At 39.8% G+C, this 26045-nt stretch overlaps 3 protein-coding genes across 5 annotated transcripts; 2 read left to right on the forward strand and 1 right to left on the reverse strand.

The window, feature by feature from the left end:
- Window positions 1-1398: 1398 nt before the first annotated feature.
- lysmd3 (LysM, putative peptidoglycan-binding, domain containing 3) lies at window positions 1399-12415 on the forward strand. 2 transcript variants are annotated; one of them, XM_047381502.1, is made up of 3 exons: window positions 1399-1553; window positions 8373-8649; window positions 10974-12415. In XM_047381502.1, the coding sequence occupies exons 2-3, from the start codon at window positions 8383-8385 to the stop codon at window positions 11673-11675; spliced, it is 969 nt and encodes a 322-aa protein (XP_047237458.1). In that variant the 5' UTR covers window positions 1399-1553; window positions 8373-8382; the 3' UTR covers window positions 11676-12415. The 2 variants fall into 2 exon arrangements, with proteins under 2 accessions (XP_047237458.1, XP_047237459.1); XM_047381503.1 differs by having other exon boundaries at window positions 1401-1456.
- Window positions 12283-22388, reverse strand: polr3g (polymerase (RNA) III (DNA directed) polypeptide G). Of its 2 annotated transcripts, none has more exons than XM_047381507.1 (8): window positions 22255-22388; window positions 20368-20493; window positions 15865-15994; window positions 14634-14699; window positions 14490-14546; window positions 14349-14416; window positions 12736-12855; window positions 12283-12645 (listed from the first exon to the last, which is right to left on the reverse strand). In XM_047381507.1, exons 2-8 carry the CDS (start codon window positions 20476-20478, stop codon window positions 12556-12558), a joined length of 642 nt encoding a protein of 213 aa, XP_047237463.1. In that variant the 5' UTR covers window positions 20479-20493; window positions 22255-22388; the 3' UTR covers window positions 12283-12555. The 2 variants fall into 2 exon arrangements, with proteins under 2 accessions (XP_047237463.1, XP_047237462.1); XM_047381506.1 differs by lacking the exon at window positions 22255-22388 and adding an exon at window positions 20628-21720.
- On the forward strand, window positions 22277-25852 carry mblac2 (metallo-beta-lactamase domain containing 2). The gene is made up of 3 exons (XM_047381504.1): window positions 22277-22718; window positions 24733-24947; window positions 25186-25852. Exons 1-3 carry the CDS (start codon window positions 22277-22279, stop codon window positions 25357-25359), a joined length of 831 nt encoding a protein of 276 aa, XP_047237460.1. The 3' UTR covers window positions 25360-25852.
- The last annotated feature ends 193 nt before the right edge of the window (window positions 25853-26045 follow it).

The raw sequence follows: 26045 nt of genomic DNA on the forward strand, positions 1-26045 counted from the left end.
CTGTCTGTGAAGTCTATTGAGACGCGATGTTTTAATCCTGTTTGTCTCATAAGGGTGAAGACTGTGGTTTGTCGTATTTTCGTGCCGACGGCACCACCGTGTGGGTCAAAAACGTATAGCCTCGGTTCAAGAAAAGGGCATTGCTGGTTTAGTCTTTGATGATCTCGTTAGGGTTCATTAGGCTACAGATACCGCTTCGCAAATTGACTGATTACTACATTCCATTTAACCTATAAATTGAACATTGGATCTGAGAATAAAACCAAATCCCTCTTATTCAATTTGAATAAGAGGGATTTGGTTTTATTCTCAGATCCAATGTTCAATTTATATTTATATTATTAACCAGGTTCCATTGAAAGTTAGAAAATCTCAAGGATTTTGCCAATTTTTATACTCATTGACCAGATTATTTATACTCTACAGTAAAACCTAACAGCAATCTATGTCACTACAATTCATGCATTCAAACACTAAAACATGTTCATAAATTTAGCCTTTATTTGTTTGTGCTTGGAAAATATTCGATGTCATAAAACTACCAGAAATATAAATTAACTTCTTATTGCTGCAGCTATTCCTGTTTTCAACACATGGCAACCATATTAGATTTTGAGATTAGCGTAGGTTCTTCTTGGACCTAAGGGTGGCCCCTCTGTTTATTTTTGCAGCTTGGAATTCGCATATTTTATTTTAAGCATGTGATGAAAATGAATAAACATGTTTTTTATTTCTTTATTTTTTGTCACAAAACACAAAAGTCTGAAAAAGTACATCCTTGTTTGTAGTACAGTTTTAAAATGTCCTGAAAGTATTGTGGTACCTGGAAAGCGTATTATTTAATGAGTAATTAATTATAAGAATTGTGAGAAACACTGAACTAAACCAAAAATATGTCCCAAATTACTAAGTATCTTAGCTGCTTCATGTCAACTACAGTAAAATAGTAAGCAACACTTTCATAAAATATCAGACATGCTTACTTTTTTCACATAAAATTAGCACCATTAAGCATTCAAACTGTATTATCTGTGGGGCTAGTTTTTTGAAACCTTTTGAAGCTCAGAAGATGCCGTTACAAAAAAAGTTCCCAATATATTTGTATTCACCTGATGAAATGGACATTTTTTTTCCATTTGCATTGAATATGAACCCATGTATTGTGATTGGTATGGTTATTGAATTTATCTGTATCATACGTATCTTAATTGTAATTTAACTGTGTAAGATCCAATAAAAGGTTATACAAAGTTAACTGAAATATGTGATTTAATCTTTAAACGTAACATAATCTTTCTCCAAGATTTCTGAAAAAGTAGAAAACATTGTGAGGTCAGACCGCTTCTGGCGCCCCCTCGCGGTAAATACTGAAAACTACGTATGGGCAGTGATGGCGTCATTACGTAAATACTTTGTTGACGTGGCCTAAGCAGTGGAAACAGTGGTTAGCGCATAGGTAAGAAGCCAAACAGCGATAGGGTGAAAGCGCAAATAATCCGTCGGTTATGGCATTTACTGTGGACCATTAACCAGACTGGTTTCTCTTTTATCAGGTAAAGTAAATTAATAATGAACATCTGTAAACATCATTCTGACCGCTGTTAAATAGCTACAAAGCTTTCTAAGGTTAGCTAAATATTCCTATGCGGACGTGGAGTAGCACTAGCCTAGCTTAGCTTCATCTGAGCGATCAGAGTTTGCTAAAATGCGTAAGAGAGTATAGTTAATGTTTATTGCGTTTTTGGTTTAAAATTAGTCCAACCGTGAACCCAAGCCGTTCGATTTAATATGATGGGGCGCATTTTATTTTTTGGTCAGTTGCCAAGAATCAAACTGTTTAGTGGTATGAAACCGATAACTACTTTGTTCAACGTCAAGTAACACGAACGTTATAACTGGCATCACAGTGGCTGTCTTAATCAAACCCATAAACGGTGGTAAACAAGATGAGTTGTTTTGTGTAAATACACTTCACCTTATAGTGTGTTTATCTCTAGCTTCGTGTTAGCTTGGCCATTTATTTGTATTTTTACTGACTTGGCAGGTTGACACTTGTGTACTTTGCCAGGATTCTGATAAGTTATCATGCCAACCTTGGGGTTTTTCCGGCCTTGACTGACCAAAGGGTGCGGACTTAAATAGCAAAGTGTTCTGGTAAATGTATATTTGTACTGCACATCGTAGTTAGGCTGCTGGAAATTTAAAGTTACGGCGAGCTTCCTTTCGATCAGCCGACTTTTTACTGAGAAAAATTACCAGTTTGTTCTGGGTTTGCGGCATAAAAGTATACAGACTGCCATTCTTGTTGTGGTATATACAGGTCCTTCTCAAAATATTAGCATATTGTGATAAAGTTAATTATTTTCCATAATGTAATGATGAAAATTTAACATTCATATATTTTAGATTCATTGCACACTAACTGAAATATTTCAGGTCTTTTATTGTCTTAATACGGATGATTTTGGCATACAGCTCATGAAAACCCAAAATTCCTATCTCTCAAAATTAGCATATCATTAAAAGGGTCTCTAAACGAGCTATGAACCTAATCATCTGAATCAACAAGTTAACTCTAAACACCTGCAAAAGATTCCTGAGGCCTTTAAAACGTTCATCACTCAAAACCCCAATCATGGGTAAGACTGCCGACCTGACTGCTGTCCAGAAGGCCACTATTGACACCCTCAAGCAAGAGGGTAAGACACAGAAAGAAATTTCTGAACGAATAGGCTGTTCCCAGAGTGCTGTATCAAGGCACCTCAGTGGGAAGTCTGTGGGAAGGAAAAAGTGTGGCAGAAAACGCTGCACAACGAGAAGAGGTGACCGGATCCTGAGGAAGATTGTGGAGAAGGGCCGATTCCAGACCTTGGGGGACCTGCGGAAGCAGTGGACTGAGTCTGGAGTAGAAACATCCAGAGCCACCGTGCACAGGCGTGTGCAGGAAATGGGCTACAGGTGCCGCATTCCCCAGGTCAAGCCACTTTTGAACCAGAAACAGCGGCAGAAGCACCTGACCTGGGCTACAGGGAAGCAGCACTGGACTGTTGCTCAGTGGTCCAAAGTACTTTTTTCAGATGAAAGCAAATTCTGCATGTCATTCGGAAATCAAGGTGCCAGAGTCTGGAGGAAGACTGGGGAGAAGGAAATGCCAAAATGCCAGAAGTCCAGTGTCAAGTACCCACAGTCAGTGATGGTCTGGGGTGCCGTGTCAGCTGCTGGTGTTGGTCCACTGTGTTTTATCAAGGGCAGGGTCAATGCAGCTAGCTATCAGGAGATTTTGGAGCACTTCATGCTTCCATCTGCTGAAAAGCTTTATGGAGATGAAGATTTCGTTTTTCAGCATGACCTGGCACCTGCTCACAGTGCCAAAACCACTGGTAAATGGTTTACTGACCATGGTATCACTGTGCTCAATTGGCCTGCCAACTCTCCTGACCTGAACCCCATAGAGAATCTGTGGGATATTGTGAAGAGAACGTTGAGAGACTCAAGACCCAACACTCTGGATGAGCTAAAGGCCGCTATCGAAGCATCCTGGGCCTCCATAAGACCTCAGCAGTGCCACAGGCTGATTGCCTCCATGCCACGCCGCATTGAAGCAGTCATTTCTGCAAAAGGATTCCCGACCAAGTATTGAGTGCATAACTGTACATGATTATTTGAAGATTGACGTTTTTTGTATTAAAACACTTTTCTTTTATTGGTCGGATGAAATATGCTAATTTTGTGAGATAGGAATTTTGGGTTTTCATGAGCTGTATGCCAAAATCATCCGTATTAAGACAATAAAAGACCTGAAATATTTCAGTTAGTGTGCAATGAATCTAAAATATATGAATGTTAAATTTTCATCATGACATAATGGAAAATAATGAACTTTATTACAACATGCTAATATTTTGAGAAGGACCTGTATGTTAACTATTTGTGCACCTTACTAATGACATCTGCACCAGTGTTTTTCCTCTTTCTTTTAGAATCCGTGACATCAAAGACCCCTCTGCTTGAACAAAGTGACTAATACATTATGGAGCTCAGAGACACTAAAACCAGGGGCCCAATTATTAGAGATGATAATAACTTTGTTGCCCGTTTCCAATTTCTGATGTTTGGAAACTTTTACCCGGCAGCACCAATTTTAGTGGATTCTGAATTATCTTAAAGAGCTACAATATAAGAAACTAAAAAAAAAAATACAACAATTTTTTTAAACTGTCCTAACATGAGCAGCCATATTATTTATTTAATGAAAAGAGGCAACATGGCACCATGTACAGGGGTTGGACAATGAAACTGAAACACCTGATTTTAGACCACAATAATTTATTAGTATGGTGTAGGGCCTCCTTTTGCCGCCAATACAGCGTCAATTCGTCTTGGGAATGACATATACAAGTCCTGCACAGTGGTCAGAGGGATTTTAAGCCATTCTTCTTGCAGGATAGTGGCCAGGTCACTACGTGATACTGGTGGAAGAAAACGTTTCCTGACTCGCTCCTCCAAAACACCCCAAAGTGGTTCAATAATATTTAAATCTGGTGACTGTGCAGACCATGGGAGATGTTCAACTTCACTTTCATGTTCATCAAACCAATCTTTCACCAGTCTTGCTGTGTGTATTGGTGCATTGTCATCCTGATACACGGCACCGCCTTCAGGATACAATGTTTGAATCATTGGATGCACATGGTCCTCAAGAATGGTTCGGTAGTCCTTGGCAGTGACACGCCCATCTAGCACAAGTATTGGGCCAAGGGAATGCCATGATATGGCAGCCCAAACCATCACTGATCCACCCCCATACTTCACTCTGGGCATGCAACAGTCTGGGTGGTACGCTTCTTTGGGGCTTCTCCACATCGTAACTCTCCCAGATGTGGGGAAAACATTAAAGGTGGACTCATCAGAGAACAATACATGTTTCACATTGTCCACAGCCCAAGATTTGCGCTCCTTGCACCATTAAAACCGACGTTTGGCATTGGCATGAGTGACCAAAGGTTTGGCTATAGCAGCCCAGCCGTGTATATTGACCCTGTGGAGCTCCCGACGGACAGTTCTGGTGGAAACAGGAGAGTTGAGGTGCACATTTAATTCTGCCATGATTTGGGCAGCTGTAGTTTTATGTTTTTTGGATACAATCCGGGTTAGTACCCTAACATCCCTTTCAGACAGCTTCCTCTTGCGTCCACAGTTAATCCTGTTGGATGTGGTTTGTCCTTCTTGGTGGTATGCTGACATTACCCTGGATACCGTGGCTCTTGATACATCACAAAGACTTGCTGTCTTGGTCACAGATGCGCCAGCAAGACGTGCACCAACAATTTGTCCTCTTTTGAATTCTGGTATGTCACCCATAATGTTGTGTGCATTTCAATATTTTGAGCAAAACTGTGCTCTTACCCTGCTAATTGAACCTTCACACTCTGCTCTTACTGGTGCAATGTGCAATCAATGAAGACTGGCTACCAGGCTGGTCCAATTTAGCGATGAAACCTCCCACACTAAAACAACAGGTGTTTCAGTTTCATTGTCCAACCCCTGTATGTAAGAGAGCATTCACTGTAAATGGGATTTGAAATTGTCTTTAGTATCTCATATAATAGCAATTAGCACAGCCAGCATTAGTAAAAGAGCAGTCTCTGTGTATTTACCAGGGAAAATATATACCTTAATGCTGAGATTTCTGCTTCACGAAATCAAAATTCAGCTCAGTTCAGTTTATTTTTATACAAAACACTTACAATACAAGCTGATCCAATTTATATATAGAAACATATAGTTAATTTAATCTAATATATACAGATGCAAAGTCAATCAGATACATTTAATTTAGATTTTAGTTATAAAGCTCTGCAGTCAAGTGCCAACTGGTGAAAGGTTTTATATCTAATCAAAAGTGGCGGACTCTGTCAGGTCACTAACTTCCTCCTGTCAGGCAATCCTTCCTCCTAAATGAGCATGTTTATCCTGTTAAATAGTAACAACTCTCCGGCAGAACTGGACTCAGTTTGAGCGACCATCTGCCGTAGCCGACTAGGGTTTGGAGAAGACAGAGCAGGCACACAAAAAGCACTGGTCCAGGGATACCTTCTATGTTTCTGTGTATAAGAATTCATGGCAGCAGTAACTGTTTTAGAGGCTAGATCTAGGAGAGAAACTGAAATACAAAATATGAGCTCTGAGCCAGTAGTAAATCCTAAAGGATGAAAAACTAAGTATGCAGTTAGAGGCAGGAATGGCTTCTTCCATTGCTTTGTCTAGGAGAGAGATGGGGTCAAACACAGAAAAACAGAGCCTGTGTGTCATGTTTTGAGAGAGAACATGAAGTTATTGGCAGCAATAACTCAGGTGAAGGTCCCCTCCAGGAAAGTTTCACAGCTAGGTCAGGTGTAACTTCTATGAAGAGAAGAAAAACAAGAGAAAACTTTATGGTAGCAGTAATTGCAGATAATGCTTAATTGAAGAAAGTAGCAGAGAGAGAGAGAAAAAGCGGCTCACGATAAGCTTTCTTAAAAAAAGATAGTTTTAAGCCTAGTTTTTATAGTAGACAGGGTGTCTGCCACATAAACAGAACATGAGAGCTGGCTCTGCTGAACAGGAGCCTTAAAACCTCTCATACCTCTGTTCTGTCACAGATAGGTGTTGAAACCTCAAAAGGACAAAACAGCCACTTTGCTGTACTCTGTTCAGCCTTCATGTTACCTACTTAAAGTCTCAGTCTCTCACTCACTCTTTTGCAGCCTGAATGAAAGGCCAGCATGTCTCAAGATGGCGTAGAAAATTGTTTCCTTCCGACTAGTTTGTTACATCTGTGCTTCTGAGCGGACTTAATGTTAAACGCATGATACTAAAATAACTGTTTTTGTCACTCAGTAATAACTTCTAAAATCAACAATGTTGTTAAATGTGACATTGTAGCGCTGTTTAGGGCTGATCAATCAGAAAATTTACCAATTCCCATCACTGGCTGATCATTTGGCATCAGTGCATTCATTTTATTTAGATTTGTAAACCTCTGCATTCCAATATACCTGAAATCTGCTTCAACACACTGACTCCTCGGTTAATAGTTATTGCTTATATCATTAGGCCTTACTACAGGCCTAATGGTATAAGCAACCATAAAACCATATCATTTCAAGGTAGGTAGGCAGAATTTAAATAAGAATAGAAATTTGTGCACTTTGTCTGCAGATGAAACAAAAATTGTATCACACTGCAGACACATAGTTATTGTACTTACACCATGACTATTGCAACTCAGTAAAGTTAAGACAAAGAGGTTTTAACCCTGGGTCTGATACCAAACTCTCTCCTGTTGACCTGTACTAATCAGAAACATTCCCATACATAGCATAACATGTCTGAACAGATCTAAGAGCACAAGATCAAGGTACTGACTCAAAAACTATTACAAAAAGTTACACTGCCTCTTCCTGGCCTTTCCAGTCACCATCTCTGTCAGCTTTACGCCTTTCTAGAAATCATTCCGGCCAGAAGGGGTGGCATATTTTAAACGTCTCTTACCCAGTTCAGTTCTGACTCTGGGACAACTGAAGAGCAGATCCCTGCTGTTTGCACACACTGTGTTCTACCAGACAAATGGTTTCTGTACCAGCCAACAGCCTGGCTAGAAAAGCCAACTTAACAGGACGTTGTGATCTACAGTATCAATAGCTTTTGACAGATCCACAAACAGAGCATCTAATGTCATCTAATGACTCAATATTATTGACCACTTTAGTGGCAGCTGTGGTTGTACCGTGCTGCTTTCTAAAACCGGACTGAATAAAGGGGCTCGAGCTTATCAGGACCTGCAGATTTGCTAGTGTCAAGAATGACTTTAAAGTCTCTCAACTTAAGACACAGTGAAAGGAGTGAAGACAAGGAAGGCACTGACCTAACAGCCTGTTGTCCCAGATGGAAAAAAGTGTCAAGAATCACAGCCCTATATAACACCACTTGATGTCAAATTCTAATTTGATTGGGTAGATCATTTGTGGGGTTTTCTCCATAGGTTATGATTACTTTTCAAAAACTCTTGGGATTCTTTAAATTACTGGTTGTTTTTAAAAGATTGTCATATGATTTATTCTTCTTGACTTACACTGAGTACTGCATGTATTGGCAAAATCGTTATGCCATAACGCACAAATGTGCTTGTAAATGCTATGTGAATTTGTTTGTTTTTTTCCGAATATCGCTAAGAATCCTTTAATCCATTACGTCAATAAATAAACTACTGTCAGACTCAGAGGCCTAGGTTATACGTGTTCCCTAATATTTTTGTGGTAAAAGCAGTCTTAGTGAATTTTTAGGTATGTATTTGGTTTTGGAAGTAAGGCATCTGTGTGCTTTTTTTCCAGATTGAAGGAAATGTCCAGTAGAAGTCAACACTATGGGTTCCAGTCAGCCACCATGGTGCAGCCTGCCAAAGGCGGCCATGCCTACCTGTTTGGAACCAACGGCTCAGAGAACGACCTGTCAGAGGACGATGGAGAAAGCTATGAGCTACGGCCACGTGGTAAAGAGAGGCTGCGGAACAGCACCTCCAAGGAGCGACTGGATGATATTATCTACCTTAGCAGAGACATCCAGGAGGGGGACACCCTGAACAGCATTGCCCTGCAATATCATTGCACAGTATGTCGTTTCTCCTACTTTTTTGGTTAAGCAATTGGATCTTATTAACAAAAATGTTTTGGAAAAAAATAATGTGCATTCTAGTTTATATATAATCTCAGAGTAAAAAGATAAATGACATAAATTATGTTTTGTGCTGAAGAGATATTAAGTGTGAAGTTCTGGCTACATCAGTTGAGTTGGGCGTGCTTTGCATGTGCACGGCTAAATTTCCAGCACTGCAGCTACATGCGTCTACTCGCCTTGTTCCAGCTTGGTTGACAGCCATTAGCAGAAGGTCCTGTATAATTCATAGCTGACGTTATCCAAAATGCAGCCAAATTAACTGAAAGAAAATTGCAATATTTGGTAGCTAATGATAAATTTTAAAAGCACCCATTGCAAACGGCAGTGAACGGTCTTCTTGTTGAGCTCAGTGTAGTTGTCAATGAAAGTTTTAGCTACATTTTTCTGTTAACCGTTTCCCTTACTCCAAAATAGATGCTAGATAGAAAAGTGCAGCAAGAGGCTTGAGCTTCAACAGTGAAAGGCAACTGCTAATTTGTTATTGTGCGAGCCAAAATGGAAATTATGATGTTCTGGAAAAGCGACGCTACTTGTGTAAAAGGCTGCCTTACAGGTTGCAATTATGTCCTGGAAGCTTGCATCCATCTGAGTACAGACATACGACAATTTTGCAGCATATGCAAAGCTGCTGTGTGGGTAAGAGCCTGTCCAGCAAAGAGCCTTGTTAAAAATGTTGCCCTTCTATTTTAATAGATCTACAGTCTGTGCCCGAAAAGAAATAATGCCAATACAAGCAGGAATTGGGCGCTGCTGCAGGCACTATTACTGATAGACCTGAAGCATTGGCCATGGTTTATGGCACTAGGAAACATTCAAAAACTGTTCAGGACTGGAGAGGGATTATTTAAGTTAAGGGGTGGATGTGACTTTAAAACATGCAAATTCAGAACCACTAGAAACACTTCAGTGTATTGATATCTGGAGTTAAAATGTAGAATAATTTGATTATTCAAATAAAGCAACGTCCATTCGTAAAACGGTTCAAATCTTCTTCCAAGCATATGGTAAATACTGTGTGTGTAAAATAATATATTAATTCTTATTTTTGTTATTGCTGCTGCTAGATTTGTGTTTTTTATAATTTCAAGAAAATAATTATTGTTCTTGCCCCTGTAATTATGTTTGGATACTATTGAAGAGTATACTATGTATTTAATATATGTATATATGTTACGTTGGAATTATTTAATATGGAAGATTATGTAGGTGATGTTAGAATAAATGGATAAGGAGTGGAGTTACAAAAGTTAACGCCTTCCTCCGCTACTTTAACAACCCCACTCCCTTAAATATGTAAATGATTCTGTATGTTACATGCTGTAAATGTTCTTGTACGTATTCAGAAAATAAATCCTAAAATGATCCTGTTGAAAGTCCCAGTAAAAACCTATAATTAGTTTATTAGCATGGTTCACCAAATCTTAGTTAAAATACCGTGCTTTGTTTTAAACTAAACCCACCTAAAGTGCTTGTTGCCCAAAAACATAATCTTAATATCTGACCAAAATACATAGTTGCAGGTAAAGTCCCAGAGTTGATCAAACTTTACGTGTTTTACGTTTGTGATAGCAAGACAGAAAATACATTTTTCTGGCATCACTCCCAAATGACTAGTTGGTATACAGATAGCAGCTTATGGTTGTTATCAAGAGTTGTTGACCCCAAGATCCCGTTGTTGGTGTCAGCAACATCCCCGCTGTGCTGCATGGTGGAAAGATAAATATGTATCCTTGTCCAGCCTAGTGACAACAAATGGTAATGAGCCTCTTTGTCAGGTTTATGTTCCAGGGAAACAATGTCATTGACAAATGCCTAATTAGAGGTTTTTAGAAACTCTGATCAATTTTAAAAAGTTTCTATCACATTTTTTGATTGACTTGGTCCCCAATAATTCTACTGCTTTTTTTCCTGCTGAATAAATGTAATCAAATTAAAGGTTGGATTTTACCAGTGTGAGATACATTTTTAATACATTTAACGCTGTTTGCACATCTTTACAAGTGGTACCAATGAATGAGTCCAGCGCTGCATATATGGTGACTCTGTTATCTATAACGTTTTCCCATCCCTCTCTGGTACAATACCTTAATTAAAAAAAGGAAATATGAAAAACTAGAACATGTAGAAAAAGTTTGATCTACGATTAAAGTCTATAAGTTAATCAATGTTGCCTCTGTATCAGACTATTCAGACAGTTTAAAAGCATTATCTAAGCCAATCTACAGCATAAGATGCTAATCAGTGATTGTGTTTTGTAGGTGGCTGACATTAAACGAGCCAACAACCTCCTGGCAGAACAGGACTTCTTCGCTCTACGCTCAATTAAGATTCCTGTGAGGCGCTTCAGTGTCCTCACAGAGACTCACATCGGCGGTCCTCCCAAACCTGCCTCACCCACTGGGGCCAGACGGGTGCCCCAGATTTTACCCGCAGTGCCTCTCCCCACAGAGTCCTCCACAGACTCTAGTTCTTCTTCTGACAGCGTTGAAGGATTCCTCCTAGAGAAGGACAAGGACATTGAGCAGCTGGTGAAATCCACAGGACCGTCTCGGAGCAGCCTCAGCGAGGTTGTGTCATCCTTGACATTGCAGCAGCAGCAGCCGCTGCTGGGAGAAGTAGAGTATAACCCAGTACAGAGAAAGGACCCCTATTATGGAGCAGACTGGGGCATGAGATGGTGGACTGCTGTGGCCATTATGCTGTTTGTCGGCATCGTCACACCTGTGTTTTATCTGCTTTACTACGAGGTTCTTGTAAAATCTGATGTTAGCCATCATGGCGTTCCCACCCAGACCTACGGCGATGGGCAACACGAACAGTTAAAAGGTAAAACCTTGGACTATCCTGGAGAGGACGGCCATCCTGGGGAGGGACATAAACATGCAGTCAAAGCAGAACCGCAGAGAGACGGTGTGGAAAAAGCTGCAGCTGCTGAAGAGTCATTGTTAAAAAAAACATAGCAGTACTTTGATTTCCACATGTAATAAACTCAATGAATTAAACTTTCCCATTTTCAAAGAGTCTTGATAAAAATAGTACAATATGATTTGCAGGGATGTATTGAAAACAGTAAAGGTTGACAAATGGGTTGTGTTGCAATACTTTATCTCTCACTCCATCCATTTCTGCTTTTAAATTATGAGCATTAAGGGGCTGAAAGAAAAACCTCAAATTTGAGTACCCAGTCATCTGTAACAGTTATTGACACTAACCAGTATGAATGGTATTTTTTTGTCACTTATGCTGGTGCACTTTAAGCCAGCTGTAATTAGGTACATTATTTCCCTTATTTATTTAATAAGTCAGTGGCTGTGTCCTCAAACATCAGTGGATCAGTGGTGGCATTTTTGTCCAAACCATAGTAACTTTATTTGCAATGGTAGAGTGCTTCCACTGTGGTTGATTAGAATTAATTTATTGTGAAAACAGAGCATTTGTTTTCCTTGAACTATGAGTATTAAAATGCCAGTTGAAACGTTGATTTTGTCTCTGTTTTAGCTAGCTGTTGAGAACCGAGAGCTTGTTGGGGAGCAAGTTCTGACTTACATGTGACGATGTAAACTTTTAGACCTTGTTATATAGCCCTTTTATTTCATCACAGTGTTACCTTGATTTTCTCTGTCAGCATAATTTTGAAATTGACAATATGTGCCTTCAAACCGGTCCATCATGAAGAATAAATAAATATATTTTCAATACATTCTTGATTCTGCAAATGTTCACACACTTATTTACAGGGTTCTTCAAAGAACATGAAATAAAGTATAGCTCTGCTAAAAGTGTTAACTTAAATAACAAACGTTTTAACCAAAGAACTCTGGCAGGCGGAGTCCCGTCGTTTCAATATGTTGCTTCACCATCCATGTTGTCATCACTGTCAGCAGCGAAATCTTCACCATTATCGAAATAACTTTCAATATAGTCGTTGTCCTACATGAAAAAAAGAAAAGGCGCAACTGTAAACGTAGTCCTTACAAGATGGTACTATGTGAAACATCTTCAAATGAGCTCTACATGTACCTCTTCAAGGTCTTCTTCCTCATACTCTTCCTCTTCTATTTCTTCATCCTCATTTCCTGTTTTCTTCTCTGCCTCATCGTCTGACTTTTCAGCGTTTCCATCATCGTTCTTTGCCAGTACCTGACATTTAAACATCATAAATGAGTCCGGCTCAAAAAAAAAAAACTTTTTTTATGCAAATCTGTAAAGATATGGGGCTGCACTGTTGCCTTGCAGCAAGAAGGTCCAGGGTTCGATTCCCGGCCTGGGGTCTTTCTGCATGGAGTTTGCATGTTCTCCCTGTGCATGCGTGGGTTCTCACCGGGTACTCCGGCTTCCTCCCACAGTCCAAAGACATGCCTGTTAGGTTAATTGGTCACTCTAAATTGCTCTTAGGTGTATGAATGAGTGTGTGTATGGTTGTTTGTGTGTTGCCCTGCGATGGACTGGCGACCTGTCCAGGGTGTACCCCGCCTCTCGCCCATAGACTGCTGGAGATAGGCACCAGCTCCCCCGCGACCCACTATGGAATAAGTGGTAGAAAATGACTGACTGTAAAGATATGGAAAGCTTTGGGACAAATTTAAGTTTACTACATATGGATTCCTCAACTATTCCTGGCAAAGGTAAAATTGTTTACCTTTTGTTACATAACTGCAAACTTCAATGTATTTTACTGGGATTGTATGTGTTAGATCAACACAATGCAGTGTGTAATGTAGAAGTAAAAGGAAGTGGTTTTAAAATAGTTCAAAATGAAAAAAACTTTAAAGGGTGATGTAAGTCCTTTGCTACACGCCCTAAATGAAATCCTGTGCAACAAATGCCTTCCCAGTAAATTAAGAGTCAATATGTGTATTTTAAATTCGTGTTCACTGAATTTAAAATACACATATTGATTTAGATTAGAGACAGTGAACACATCAGACAGGTCAGGGATAAAGAGACTCTGGAGTAGCTGCAGAGTTACAAATCTCAGACTGGAGAATCTGTTGACAGGACAACCATCAGTTATCTAATCTGGCCTTTTTGGAAGACTGACAAAAGCCAAAAAAAGTCTGGTTTGCAGTTTGGCAAAGGCCATATAGGGGATCCAGCAAACATATGGAACAATGTGCTCGGGACAAGGAATTTGGTCAGATAGGATTATGGATAACACAAAAACAGGAAGAAAATCTGTTACAAGCTGAAAGACTCGAGGGGAAGCCGTGTTTTCCCTTCCTTCCACTTCTACTTCATGCACTACTTTGAGCTGGTTTATCCCAATAAAAATGTGGAGTTCATGGTTGTGATGGGACAATTTCTGAAAACCTTGCAAGGGTGAGAAAACTTTTGCAAGACAAATATTTTCTAACCCCCGAACTGTTGGGTTTACATTGTACATAGAAAGGCCAGGAATTAGTTTAGTTTGGTCTTAAGTAAGATGTTAACCTTAGTGTCATTGAGGTTAATTTTTTAAAATAGATTTCAAAAGCTGTGAAACAGTGAAAAATATTAATGTGAGAAATTTTCCATGTTCTCATAGCTTTTTTAATGAATCCCCGCACAAAGATCCCACAAAAAAGTATTAAACAAAACTGGCATGCGCAGATAGTGCTTGGTAGGTGAACATAAGTAAAAGAGTAAAGGCTCACATCTAGTTTGCTCAGAACATCCACCGCCTCTTTGCTCGAAACTTTCACAGTCTTCTTATTCTTTGTTCCTTAGTAGTAAAAAAAAAAAAAGTCCATCTTATAATTGCACAATCAAGTCTACTACAAACATGATGTCTTTACCTTTAGTTCGAGGTTTTTTAGTTCGAGGCTTCAGTTCTTTTGGAAAAAGGTTCCAGTCTAAAGCACCAAAAATAAACGCATTAGTTTCCTTTTTGTCTTAATTTGTTGTAAATCGTGGGAATTGTGTTGTTATACATATAATACCTGGAGTCCATCCCTCATCTTCCATCTGGCTCTGCTTCAGGTATCTCTCTGTGTATTTTTCCACTTCTATGTCATGAAAACAAGACCAAATTCAATGCATCCTCAGATAAGTGCAAATTCATATTATAGATCTCTACTAGATCCCTCCAACTTGACTAGTCTCCAAGTTCCTGTTGCTGAAATAGATCCCCACAGCATGATGCTGCCACCACCATGCCATGCTTCAATGCAACAATAGTATTGACCATATAATTAACACGCTACCATACAGGCCTGATTGGTGGATTACTGCAGAGATTGTTGTCCTTCTGGAAGGTTCTCCATTCTGCACAGAGCAACGCTGGATCTCTAAGTGACCATAAGGTTTTTGGTCACTTTTCTCACTCTCACCCCTTTCCCCTCTAGTTCTGTTTAGACAACTGGCCAGATTTCGGAAAAGTCGTGGAGGTCTTCCATTCATGGATGATGGAGGCCACTATCCTCATTGGAACCTCCAAAGCAACACATTTTGTTTCCGTACCCTTCCTCAGATTTGTTATTTGAGTCAAACCTGTCTTGGAAATCTGAGGCCAGTTCATTTGACTTCATGCTTGGTTTGTGCTCTGACATGCACTGTCAAATCTTGTCCAATCAACTCAGTTTACTTCAATTTAGCTGTAGATGCATCTCAAGGATTATCAGCGGAAATAGGATACATCTGAGCTTAATTTGGGCTGCCTTTCAAAAGCTGTACATACTTATGTACATGTAATTTAAGTGTTTTTTTAATATATTTGCAAAATTAACATCATATCATAATGTGCTGTTTGAATAAGGCTTTAATGTAAAATTTGGAAAAAAGTGAGGCCTTGAGAATATATTCTGGATGCACTGAGCATCAGGAATCTCCAGCATTCATGGTCTCAATACACCTGATAAAGTTTAGAAATACAACATATCCTATAAAAGAAGAACTGAGCTACTTACTATGGACATACTGTACTTACTCAAAACATTAACTGTGAAATGCTTGTAATTATAGACCAAAGGAATCATATTAAAATTGCAAGATGAGATGGCAACTACAATTCAATACTGCCAGAATTATGCTCTTTCCCTTCCCTTGACATGGCCCATATTAAATGTCTTGAGCCCTAAAAGCTACATTAGCTTCCATCCCAACACTACAAATTGCTTTCCCACAGAAATTCTCAGAGACTTCAGATTTCTAATGGACCACTCTGCTCCTCACCTGCTCTGTTCGACTGAACTTTGATATTGTGAGGCAGCCGCTGCATGGTCCCTCTCATTTCCTGCTTCAGGGCCAGCATGTAGTCTTCATCTTCACCAACTTTCAGTGGAACTGGTTTAAAATCAGTGTTCTGGAGAAAGAGATATTTTGGAGTGATGAGAAAATAACTGGGTTTTGCTTTAATGTTTTTTGGGTTTTTTTGATCAGCACTCTAAGGCATGTGTAAGAGCTTATTTTTTAAAAAACTATTCAGGGTTTTTGCACATTTTCCATTTTAAAATATCTTATTTTTCCACCCTCACGTTTTTAGATTTTCCAGAGTCTTTGAAACATTCTAGATGTTTGAGTACAGAACATTTATCTTGTTAGGTTTCAATAGGTCTGTGTTCCGCAAATCATGAGAAAAACAAGATGCTGACTCTGGCTTCCAATTTGGCAGTGTGGTAAATGGCTACTTCACGGCTTTTTGGTATCTAAACCTACTTGCATAAGGTCTGTTTCTAAAACTGTAAAAGTCATGTAAAATCTGCAACAGACTATCCAACATCAAATACAGATTCTCTTAAATCACACCATGTGTTTTGTGATAACTTTAATTTGTTTAAAAGATACTCCCAAAACTAGCAATTTTCCGACTATATTTGGGATCCAAACCAACCGACTTAGGAACCAGTGGTCCAGTTTAAAACCCTGATCTAAGTGGGTCTAGTTGCTTAAAAATAGGTTCACCAAGTCTTCATAACAATCACTGGATTCTAATCTGCCAGAAAAAAATCATTTTTGATCTACCATTATAAATGCAGATGTGGAGTTAGTGAAAAAGTCAGGAAATAAATTACAACATTGAGCTTTTCTGCAACAATGACTCCAAGTGGGTTGGGGGTAAAACAAAAAGTGAATACATGGAAAAACATCTCATGTGCACAGTGAAGTACTTTATAGTGTAGGATCTGTGATGCTGTGGGCCTGTATCCCCATCTTGCTAGAGTGCAAGGCATCATAAACTCTTTAAAATACTAGTGGAGTTTAAGTAAAAATCTGGTGGATCCTGGTAGTCAACTGAAAATGGATAAACAATAAATAAATAAAGAAATATGGCCAAATCAACACAGAAATGGTTCACTGGACCCAAGATCAACTCCCAAGGCAATCTCTGTCCTCAGAGCTACATCCTTCACAAAACCAGTAGGTGGAGCTGAAAACTCCTCAGTAAATACCACATTTTCCCAAGTACCACCATTTTTACAGCCACTTCAATCCTAAATGCTTAAGTAGAGGGCAACTGGGTTTCTTCTCTTGTTCCCTGAAGATGGTTTGGTTCTCATTCAGGAGGCTTCTTAAGTTCTGAATATGGTTCTGTGTAATTTATAAGCCTGTTACCTTCAACCATGTTTAGAACTGAAGAAGCCTTTTGGAAGTGAGCCGAAACATCTTGAAGAAACAAGAGACGTTGTTCAGTTGCCATCTAAGTGTTTAAGATTAGCAGCTTAAAGGAAAACCAGCCACCATGTGTTTTTGTCTCACCGTAATCCACTTTAGTTAATTTAGCCCTTCTCCTTTGATTAGTTTCTGCTTAAAACAAATATCAATGTGCTATAACTAATCATCTTTTAGGCTTTTAGTTCTTACAAGCTCTATGTCGTGGTTTATGAGCTTGTATTTTCTGGGTAAATATGTAAACCCAACATTTATTCTGTGTACCACAAATGGCAGCTGCAAGTATCACAGATTGAGAACAGTGGATTTAGGGATTTGTGCAAAGATCCTCATCTCTGTTTGCTCCAATTTTATGAATGATTACAGTAGAAGTGCTGTCTGTTGGCAAAAGTGAAACATAAATTAAGTTTCTCACTAGGGGATATTTTCCTAGCTGAATAAAAGTACTCAAACCAATAGTAACATTTCTTTTTTTTAGCAGGTGATTATGCTACTGGAAAAAGATTATTTTAGGTATTTTTACACAATTCTACTAAGGATGCTAATAGCTTAGTTTGCCTTTGTATATAGCTTGAGTTCAAGTTCTCAGAAGGGCTTACAATGTCTGTATGTATAAACATGTAATCATCTAAAGGATGTATTTAACAATCAAATAAATGGAAAACCAATACTTTGTAGTGTCTAATGCCACAGATCCTCGAATAATTGTCAGTCTTTTGGGGAAAACACAGGGGCTGATTGAATACACTTTAGAAATATTGATAGTTTTTCTGAATTAAAATAATATCTATACAATGGATAAGCTACATCTGACCTGGCTCTGTGTTTAGATGTGGCACCTTCCTAGAGGGGGGAATCGGCTGAGTTGCTGCTGCCAACAACTTAATGCTCACCTTCTACAGATGATACACTTGGCCCTGTCTTTCAGTGTTTAACCCCGTCTCTCCTAGACATAGCTACTGGCTGAGCTTCTACTGGAACTAACTATGTGCTCTTTTTCATACTCTAGACTTGAAAACTGGCTCAAAGTTCATCTGCTTAGCCATCTTTCTCTCCTAGATGAAGCCACTATAGGAATTACAATCATTAATATTTTAGTTTTCTTTCCCATAAAAAGTACTCCTGGATCAGTGCTTCAGTGTGTTTTCCCAAAACCCCTGTCGGTCAGGGCAGATGGACGCTCACACTGAGCCTGGTTCTGCTGGAGGTTTCTTCCTGTTAAAAGGGAGTTTTTCCTCTCCACTGGTTGCAAAGTCAATTCAAGCGATTGCCCACTGTTGATGCACGCACATCCAGGAGGACTGAATGCTACAAGTCACTGACTTGATGCACCTGCTGGTTTTGCTTAGATAGAAAAACTTTTTAAACAATTTGAATAATAAACTAAATCTGACTGCACTGTTTGATAGTTAAGCTTAATTGGAATGTATGTACCTGACTTGAAAGTTTGAATTGTGGCACTCAAGGTGGCAGCAGCTTGGAGTAGCTCTGAACTCAAATTCCTGTTGTGGTGGATAAAAAATTATTTTTTGTAATATTATCCTCTCCAGTATTGGATGCTGTGCGGCTGGAAGGATTTTTGCTAATACTTTTTTTACTTTTCAACATTTGTTATGATGCATTACCATAGCAACAAGGTGTGTTTTTTTTTTTACAACAGGGAGCAGCTAATTAAGATCACAAAAGCTCAAATAATACTTCAACTACAACCCCAAATCCCTGATGAGTTGAAAAGGAGGTGCCGTGGATGCAGAGAAGAGAAGAGAGAGAAGGAGGAAGTTCAAACCATCTCTTCTATCGATTATTATGGGCAAAGTGAGATTGTTGGGAAACAAGTTGGATGAACTCCAAGTCCTACAAAGGACCCAGCCAGAGTATCTGGAATGCAGTATTATGTTTTTCCCTGAGACATGGGTGCAGGATCATATCACTGACTCCAGCGTCTCTGCCGGGCTTTCTGACCATACGAGCAGACAGAGATTTATAGAGCAGTGGCAAACGCAAAGGAAGTGGACTGGCAGATATTGAACTGTTAGCAGTAGGACCACTTTGTGGCACGGTGTGGAAACAATCATCTCATCTTGAACGTGAATAAAACAAAGGAGATGATTGTAGATTTTAAGAGAAGCAGGAATAGGTGAAACACTATTTCCACCATGGGAGAAGAAGTGGAGGTGGTGGAGGAATATAAATACTTTGGTTTTCACCTGGACAACAGACTGGAGTGGATATGCAACTGTGAAGCCGTCTACAACAAGGAACAGAGCAGACTGTACTTCCTGGGGAAGCTTAGGACCTTCTGTGTTTGTAGCTTCTTCTATGAATCTGTTGTGGAAAGTGTGATCTCTTCTCCAATCATCTGCTGTGGTAGCAGCATCAGGGCCAGGGACTTAAAACCCTCTGGAACCTCTGGAGATCATTGTGCCATTCTTTGCAAAATGATATTCTTCATAAAATCAAGAACATTATGGAGAATCCTGAGGATCCTCTTCATGACAGTCTCATGAAGAGGATCCTGAGGATCCTCTTCATGAGACTGTCGTACAACAACAGAGTGTCTTCAGTCAGAGGCTTCTTCAGATCTGCTGTAAGACAGACCGCTACCGGAAAACCTTCCTGCCCACAGGCATCAGCATCTACAACGGCTCTTTGAAAAAACCCTTCATAATATGTGCTACAACAACATTTAATTTCCTTTTGGGATGAATAAAGTATTTTTTTTTTTTATTGAATTTGAAATCTGTATGATTCGATTGGAATGACTTTGTAAAGTGCCTTGAGACGATGTGTTGTGAATTTGCGCTATATAAACTGAATTGAAGTAACACCCTTCATTTATGCCAAATAAAATATGCTTTTTCAAATATTCATGATATAATTTTAACATAAGCTTTACATTTTCTACGCAAATATCCTTTTCGTCTCTTAAGTGTTAATATCCATAACTTGTTGCAAAAAAAGTATTAAATCCTACTCTTTAGAAATGTAATTTTTGCATGTTTAACAGTTAAATGAACTGGGCTTCTTGTATTTCTGTGTGTGTGTGTGTGTGTGTTTGGTACTTACTGGATACAGTGGGCTGGGCCCCACCCTGGCTTCTGGCATGCTACCTCTGCCGATGCCCAGAGCCTCTATGTTGAAGGTAAAGGCAGCCACCCCACGGCCTTTGCCTGCCATGGCTGCAGGTCTCCGCTGCACACATGTCATTAGTCAACTTTACTCTCGAACACGTGTTCACACAACTCTGAATGATTTCACCATCAATGCAGCATTAGTCAGCATATAATATAAAACATCAGGGGAAGGCATTCGGTTTTAATACTCACTTTAATATTGTTATTGGAGACCTCCTTGTGCGCCGAATTACAAACTAGAAATCTTTTCCACGGATATAATGCAGCCTTTAGCTGCTACTGTCTCCTCCACGTTTTCAGTCCGGCTTTGGCGTTAACATTTAACTGATCTGTGTAATCTCTCGTTCTACTTAACTAAATTCTGCAAATACCAAAAGAACAACTGCCCTTTAATTACATTTATATTGCTTTACTTGTACCGGCGTGGCAACGTGTGTACACTGTGCAAACTACAGACAGAATATGAAACACCGATGTGTCGGTCGCGAACGAGCCGTCACGGTCAGCTAACTCGTTCATTTCAACGATTGGATCCGACTCCTTTTTTGAGAGTCTGGACTCTTCTACATTAAACAAGAACACTAAGTTATTTCATAATATATTATTTGGTCTAAAAAAAAAGACATCACAACAATATTCAAAGTACGAACCAAATAAATTTACAAAACTGTGTTTCTCTTGTCCATAGTAGTAACTAAGAAGGAGATTAACAATTGTCACCCAACCACATTTATTAGAACCTTGACAAGAGAGAACAGTTTTACAGTGTCAGACATGCATTTAGGAGCCCTGCCAAAACTGTTCTAACTAGACAAAGTAAGAATCCTCCTTATAATAGCTCCAAGGTAGCCTAATTTCTGGGAGTGACCATGAAACCTGTTGTAATTTCTTCCCAGACATGCTGACTACGGAATTTGAACCAGTATGGCATACATCTTATCTCATCCTTCAGCTCTGAAGCCATTTCTCTTAGACTAAACAGAACCATCTGTCCTAAACCTTGCCACTGTATTATTTTAGATAAAACAGCACTTAGAGGGGAAAGCACCAGTCACATCTATTGATGGCCATGAAGCAGATCTAAGAAACCTATGTCACTTTTTAAACAGCAATGCCTTTCCACCTGCCTGTGTCCACTCTCCATGGTAACCAACTGCCCTAAGTCAATAATAAAATGAAGCTCAAAAAATTAAAACAATTTGTTAGCTTCAGTTTCAAAGGCTATCAAAATGATTTATAATACATATTTTTTTTTATGACTAGTTGAAATGAATTAGTAATTTGAATCCTGATTTGCAATAAGTTAAGGATGCATTCAGTTTGTCAATTGGAGTTCAGCTGTATCAGTGAAAGCTGTATTTTGAAATTGCTGTCCATTCATTTCTATTCCCGGCTCTAACAATATATGAATATGCGAGTTTGAAGTTTATATGGTTATATAACAGGCAAAAATTATAAATATAAAAACTTCAGTTAGAATTTAGTGAACACCCATCTGAGAATCGGACAGAGCCTTATGATTAGGATCCTTGAAAAGAGTCGGAATTCCCATCACTATGACAGCATGCGTAAATGTCGCTTTAATTTGTGTGACTCAATGAAAGGCGGGGCTTAATTACATCCAATGATGATCCAGCTGAAGCACTGTGTCATTCCTAGATCTGACCAATGAGCATGCTCTTTTCTTGCAAGGGTGTGTCAGCAGTTATCGTTACATTAGCCTTTATGAAAACACATCACCTCCAGCTACGAGGCTACTAACACCTCACTGCTAACTCCCCCCCCCCCCCTCGACAGCACAATACCCGCTGAAGCTAACCTGCACAACTGCATGAGTGGGGATGTCTGCAGCCGATTGGTACGCCCACAAATCGCTCGGAGACGGACTCTTCTGGATCCAGGAGCGATTCTACCAGTCGGAGAACCGGGCTAACATCTGGCTTCTCCGCGGTACCCACCAGGACGTGGTTATAGACACGGGTCTGGGCTTGAGGAGCTTACCTGAATACATCGACGCGAACGGGCTGCTAGGGAAAGACCCGCAGAGGAAGAACCCGCTGCTGGCGGTCGCCACCCACGCCCACTTCGACCACTCGGGGGGTCTGCATCAGTTCCAACAGGTGGGCGTCCACAGCGCGGAGGTCGATGCCCTGGCCAACGGGGACAACTTCGAGACGGTCACTTGGCTCAGCGACAGGGAGATAGCCGTGGCCCCCAGCCCGGGATGGAGGGCGAGACACTACAAAGTCAAGGCTGTGCAGCCCACACACATCCTGCAGGAGGGTGGGTAGGAGATGCTATGATAGGGGGGTGCAGATCTGAGATCAGACACCTGGAATGCTGCATGCAGGGAAAATCAGAAGGCCTTCCTGAGTCACCGTAACATCGGGAAAAGTCCAATGCTGAATTGTTACATTTATCCATATGCACTGCTGGACAAAGCCTATATAGAGATAAATTACCTGTGTGTTGCAACAGTGGAGAGGTGCATTATTACAAAGCCTTATTACAAACAGTTAATGCGATTAAAACATGTTACACGTTGAGATAAACAGTAATATGTAAATGGCTTATTTTAAAAGTGGTCAGTTATGGATGAACAGACAGGTCTTAGTGAGTGGAGGCTCCAGGGCCTGCCAAGCCGACTGAGAGTTAATTTTTATTTCTAGCTACTACTATCCTTTATCTACACTATGTTCTATTTATAGCCAAGGTGCCAATGACTTTGATGGCTCTTCCAAGTATGGAAGCAGAGATTGGCCACACTTCCTCGATTCTGGTATTCAGGTTCACATTTTTGCAGAATCCTCCAGCTTTGATTTACACCAGCAGGATGTAGATATCCAACATCAGCAGTTACTGAGCAAAATCAATCTGTGCAAGGTTTTGCAAAAACAGGCATACTGTTTAAAGTCTTATACCCCTTCAGTTGTTGTAATACCTGTGCATCTAGTGGTGTTCCTTATATAGTTTCCTTAAAGTTACCTCACATATAGCATTGCATTTGAACAAGGCAGTTACATTTCATCACTGGCATTCTCTCAGAGTATACTTTCTATACAGCCAGTCAATATTCATACTCATCCCTGCTGTGTCAGGGACACTTGGTGCAGTGCAGTTGGTATATCTTATTGCATGGCGTGCCAGCCTCACCCTCAAGCTGTGAAATTCATACCTGGTTTAGATAAAATCAATGCCAAACGGAAGGCTCCAAACTCAGCACGGATAAGAGCTAAATGGGGAAATAAGGTTTGGTCAGTATTATTTAAGACATTTAATCTCAATATACAGCGCCTCACTGTATATTCATATATGAGTTTGACATTTAGGGTGGGTTCACAGTGAGAACACAGTCAACATGGCAGCAAATAGTGGTGGCAGCATCATGCTGTGGGGATGCTTTTGTTCATCGAGGACAGGAAAGCTGGTCAGAGTTGATGGGAAGATGGATGACACTAAATACAAGGCAATAGTAATTAAGAAATCCTGTAGTCTGGCGCAGAGGCTCACCTACCAGCAGGACATTGGCACTAAACACCCAGTCAGAGATACAATGCAGTGGTTTAGATTAGCGGTCCTCTGCCTGTACCTTTGGAATCTAATACGGATTTTCAGCTTCTTTGTAATTTATTCTGTGATGTAGTATAGTCTCTCTCCAAAATCCAACAGAAAATTAACATTTGTCAACATATTTATTTTGAATTGTTAAGAGGGGAAAAAGGAAGTAGATGAGTGACATTAACAACATCCTCTTGTTTGATTTTTTGGCTCTAGACAGATTTTTATTAGAGGGGAAAGAGGCAAAAATTGCTCTTTGAATCAGAAAGGCTGCAAAACCCTGGTTTAGATCAAAGCATAGCCATATGTTAGAATGGCCCAGTCAAAGTCCAGACCTAAATCCAACAAAGTATCAGCAAATCTTTCTGTCTTAGATATGCAAAGCTGAAAAAGACATACCCCCGAAAACCTGCAGTTATCATTGCAGCAAAAGGTGGTTCTACAAAGTACTGACTCCAGTAGGTAGAATACAAATGCACGTTGCACTTTTCAGATTTTTATTTGAATAAGAATTCTGTATCATTTTCATCGCAGTGCATAATCATTCACCACTCTCTGTGGATCTATCAAATAATATCCCAAGGACATACATTGAAATTTGTATCTGTAATGTGAAAAAAATTTGAAAACGTTTAAGAGGTATCAAGACCTTTGTGTAAATCTTTGTTGCAAACTGCTCCTAGTGTACAGCCATGTTTATTCGTCAATAACTTGAGCACTCTCTCCTTCTCTTATCCAGGTGATGTTATTAACCTTGGTGACAGACAGCTGACGGTGCTTCACATGCCGGGTCACTCTCGGGGCAGCATTTGCCTCCACGATCGCGACAATAAGCTGCTGTTCAGCGGTGACGCTGTGTACGATGGAGCCATGATTGACTGGCTGCCCTATAGCCAGGTCAGCGACTACATCAGCAGCTGCGAGCGTCTCATCGGGCTGGTGGACAGTGAGCAGGTAACACTGAAACTTGTAACTGAGCAATTATTGCCTGTTCTTTTGTTTACATGTTAGTAAATATATATTTGAGGTGTTGGATAGCTGATTCAAGGGAATTGAGCCGTTTAGAAGCTACTTAGTTCAGGAAACAAGTGTATAATCCCTCTGAGAAGTTTTTCACATTTAAAAATTTTGTGGTTTCTATGGTACACTCTATAAATCTATCCCAAAGCTTAAAAACTGTTACGTCCAACAGGTTGACCAAGTCCTCCCAGGACACTACAACACTTTTGGCGCAAAACGCCTCCATCGGATTGCGTCCATGTACATCAGCAGAGCCGGAACATGCCCTGCAAAATTCTCCACGTTTGCCTGGAGAACTGTGGCCGGGTTGGCTCTGCGGGCGTCCAACCCTCGCTGCGCCTGCTAAAGCTAAAGGGTCCCGGAAGCTGGGGGAAGCACAAGCGAACACAGAAAGATGCTTCAACATGGACGACCTAAAATTATAAAAATGTATTCAACAGAACTCATATAATTGCCAAACTCCATATAAAATGTCTCACTTGAGTCAATAGTCAGCCTTATGAAGTATACAATATAGTATTTAATGTATTATTCTTTAATGTACTGATGAATATGTGAATGTTGGTATGATTTAGATGTTTTTTTAAATATTTTTAGCAGATGTGAACTTATAATAGCACAATGATGATACAACTGTGCACTACAAACAGAAAACAGGGAGCTTTGGGTTCTTCTCTGTAGCATTTCATTCAGCATGGCCATAGCTTTTCTCTATGCAGCCCGCAGTGAAGACCCAGCAGTGACTACCTCCTATGTTTGTAACTGTGCTTTGTACTGTTGATTATTAATCTATGGCTTTGCTATGAAATCACTGACAATAAAATCTTTGCTCAGCTCGACTTTTCCAATTCTTCTACTGCAGCTTGTGAATGGAGTCGCATCTTTGGTTGTTTATGTAAGCAGGCATCTCCAATGGGATTTGAAGCATTGGAGAGAAATGAAGGCAGAATAGAAATGGATCGCATTTGACTAAACATCCAACTGATGAAGTGTTGAGAGCACTACTTCTGACAGTGGAATACTTCATAGAAC

Source organism: Girardinichthys multiradiatus, chromosome 12, assembly GCF_021462225.1.
Source record: "Girardinichthys multiradiatus isolate DD_20200921_A chromosome 12, DD_fGirMul_XY1, whole genome shotgun sequence".
Classification (NCBI taxonomy): Eukaryota; Metazoa; Chordata; class Actinopteri; order Cyprinodontiformes; family Goodeidae; genus Girardinichthys; species Girardinichthys multiradiatus.

Coding starts and splice junctions, on each gene's coding strand:
- mblac2 (XM_047381504.1), top strand. CDS start 22,277: ATGTCTGCAGCCGATTGGTACGCCCACAAATCGCTCGGAGACGGACTC. Junction 22,719..24,732: donor CACACACATCCTGCAGGAGG/GTGGGTAGGAGA, acceptor TCTCTTATCCAG/GTGATGTTATTAACCTTGGT. Junction 24,948..25,185: donor GGCTGGTGGACAGTGAGCAG/GTAACACTGAAA, acceptor TACGTCCAACAG/GTTGACCAAGTCCTCCCAGG.
- polr3g (XM_047381507.1), bottom strand. CDS start 20,478: ATGGCAGGCAAAGGCCGTGGGGTGGCTGCCTTTACCTTCAACATAGAG. Junction 12,856..14,348: donor ATGTTCTGAGCAAACTAGAT/GTGAGCCTTTAC, acceptor TTTAAATGTCAG/GTACTGGCAAAGAACGATGA. Junction 12,646..12,735: donor AGGAAGAAGACCTTGAAGAG/GTACATGTAGAG, acceptor TTTTTCATGTAG/GACAACGACTATATTGAAAG.
- lysmd3 (XM_047381502.1), top strand. CDS start 8,383: ATGTCCAGTAGAAGTCAACACTATGGGTTCCAGTCAGCCACCATGGTG. Junction 8,650..10,973: donor CCCTGCAATATCATTGCACA/GTATGTCGTTTC, acceptor TGTGTTTTGTAG/GTGGCTGACATTAAACGAGC.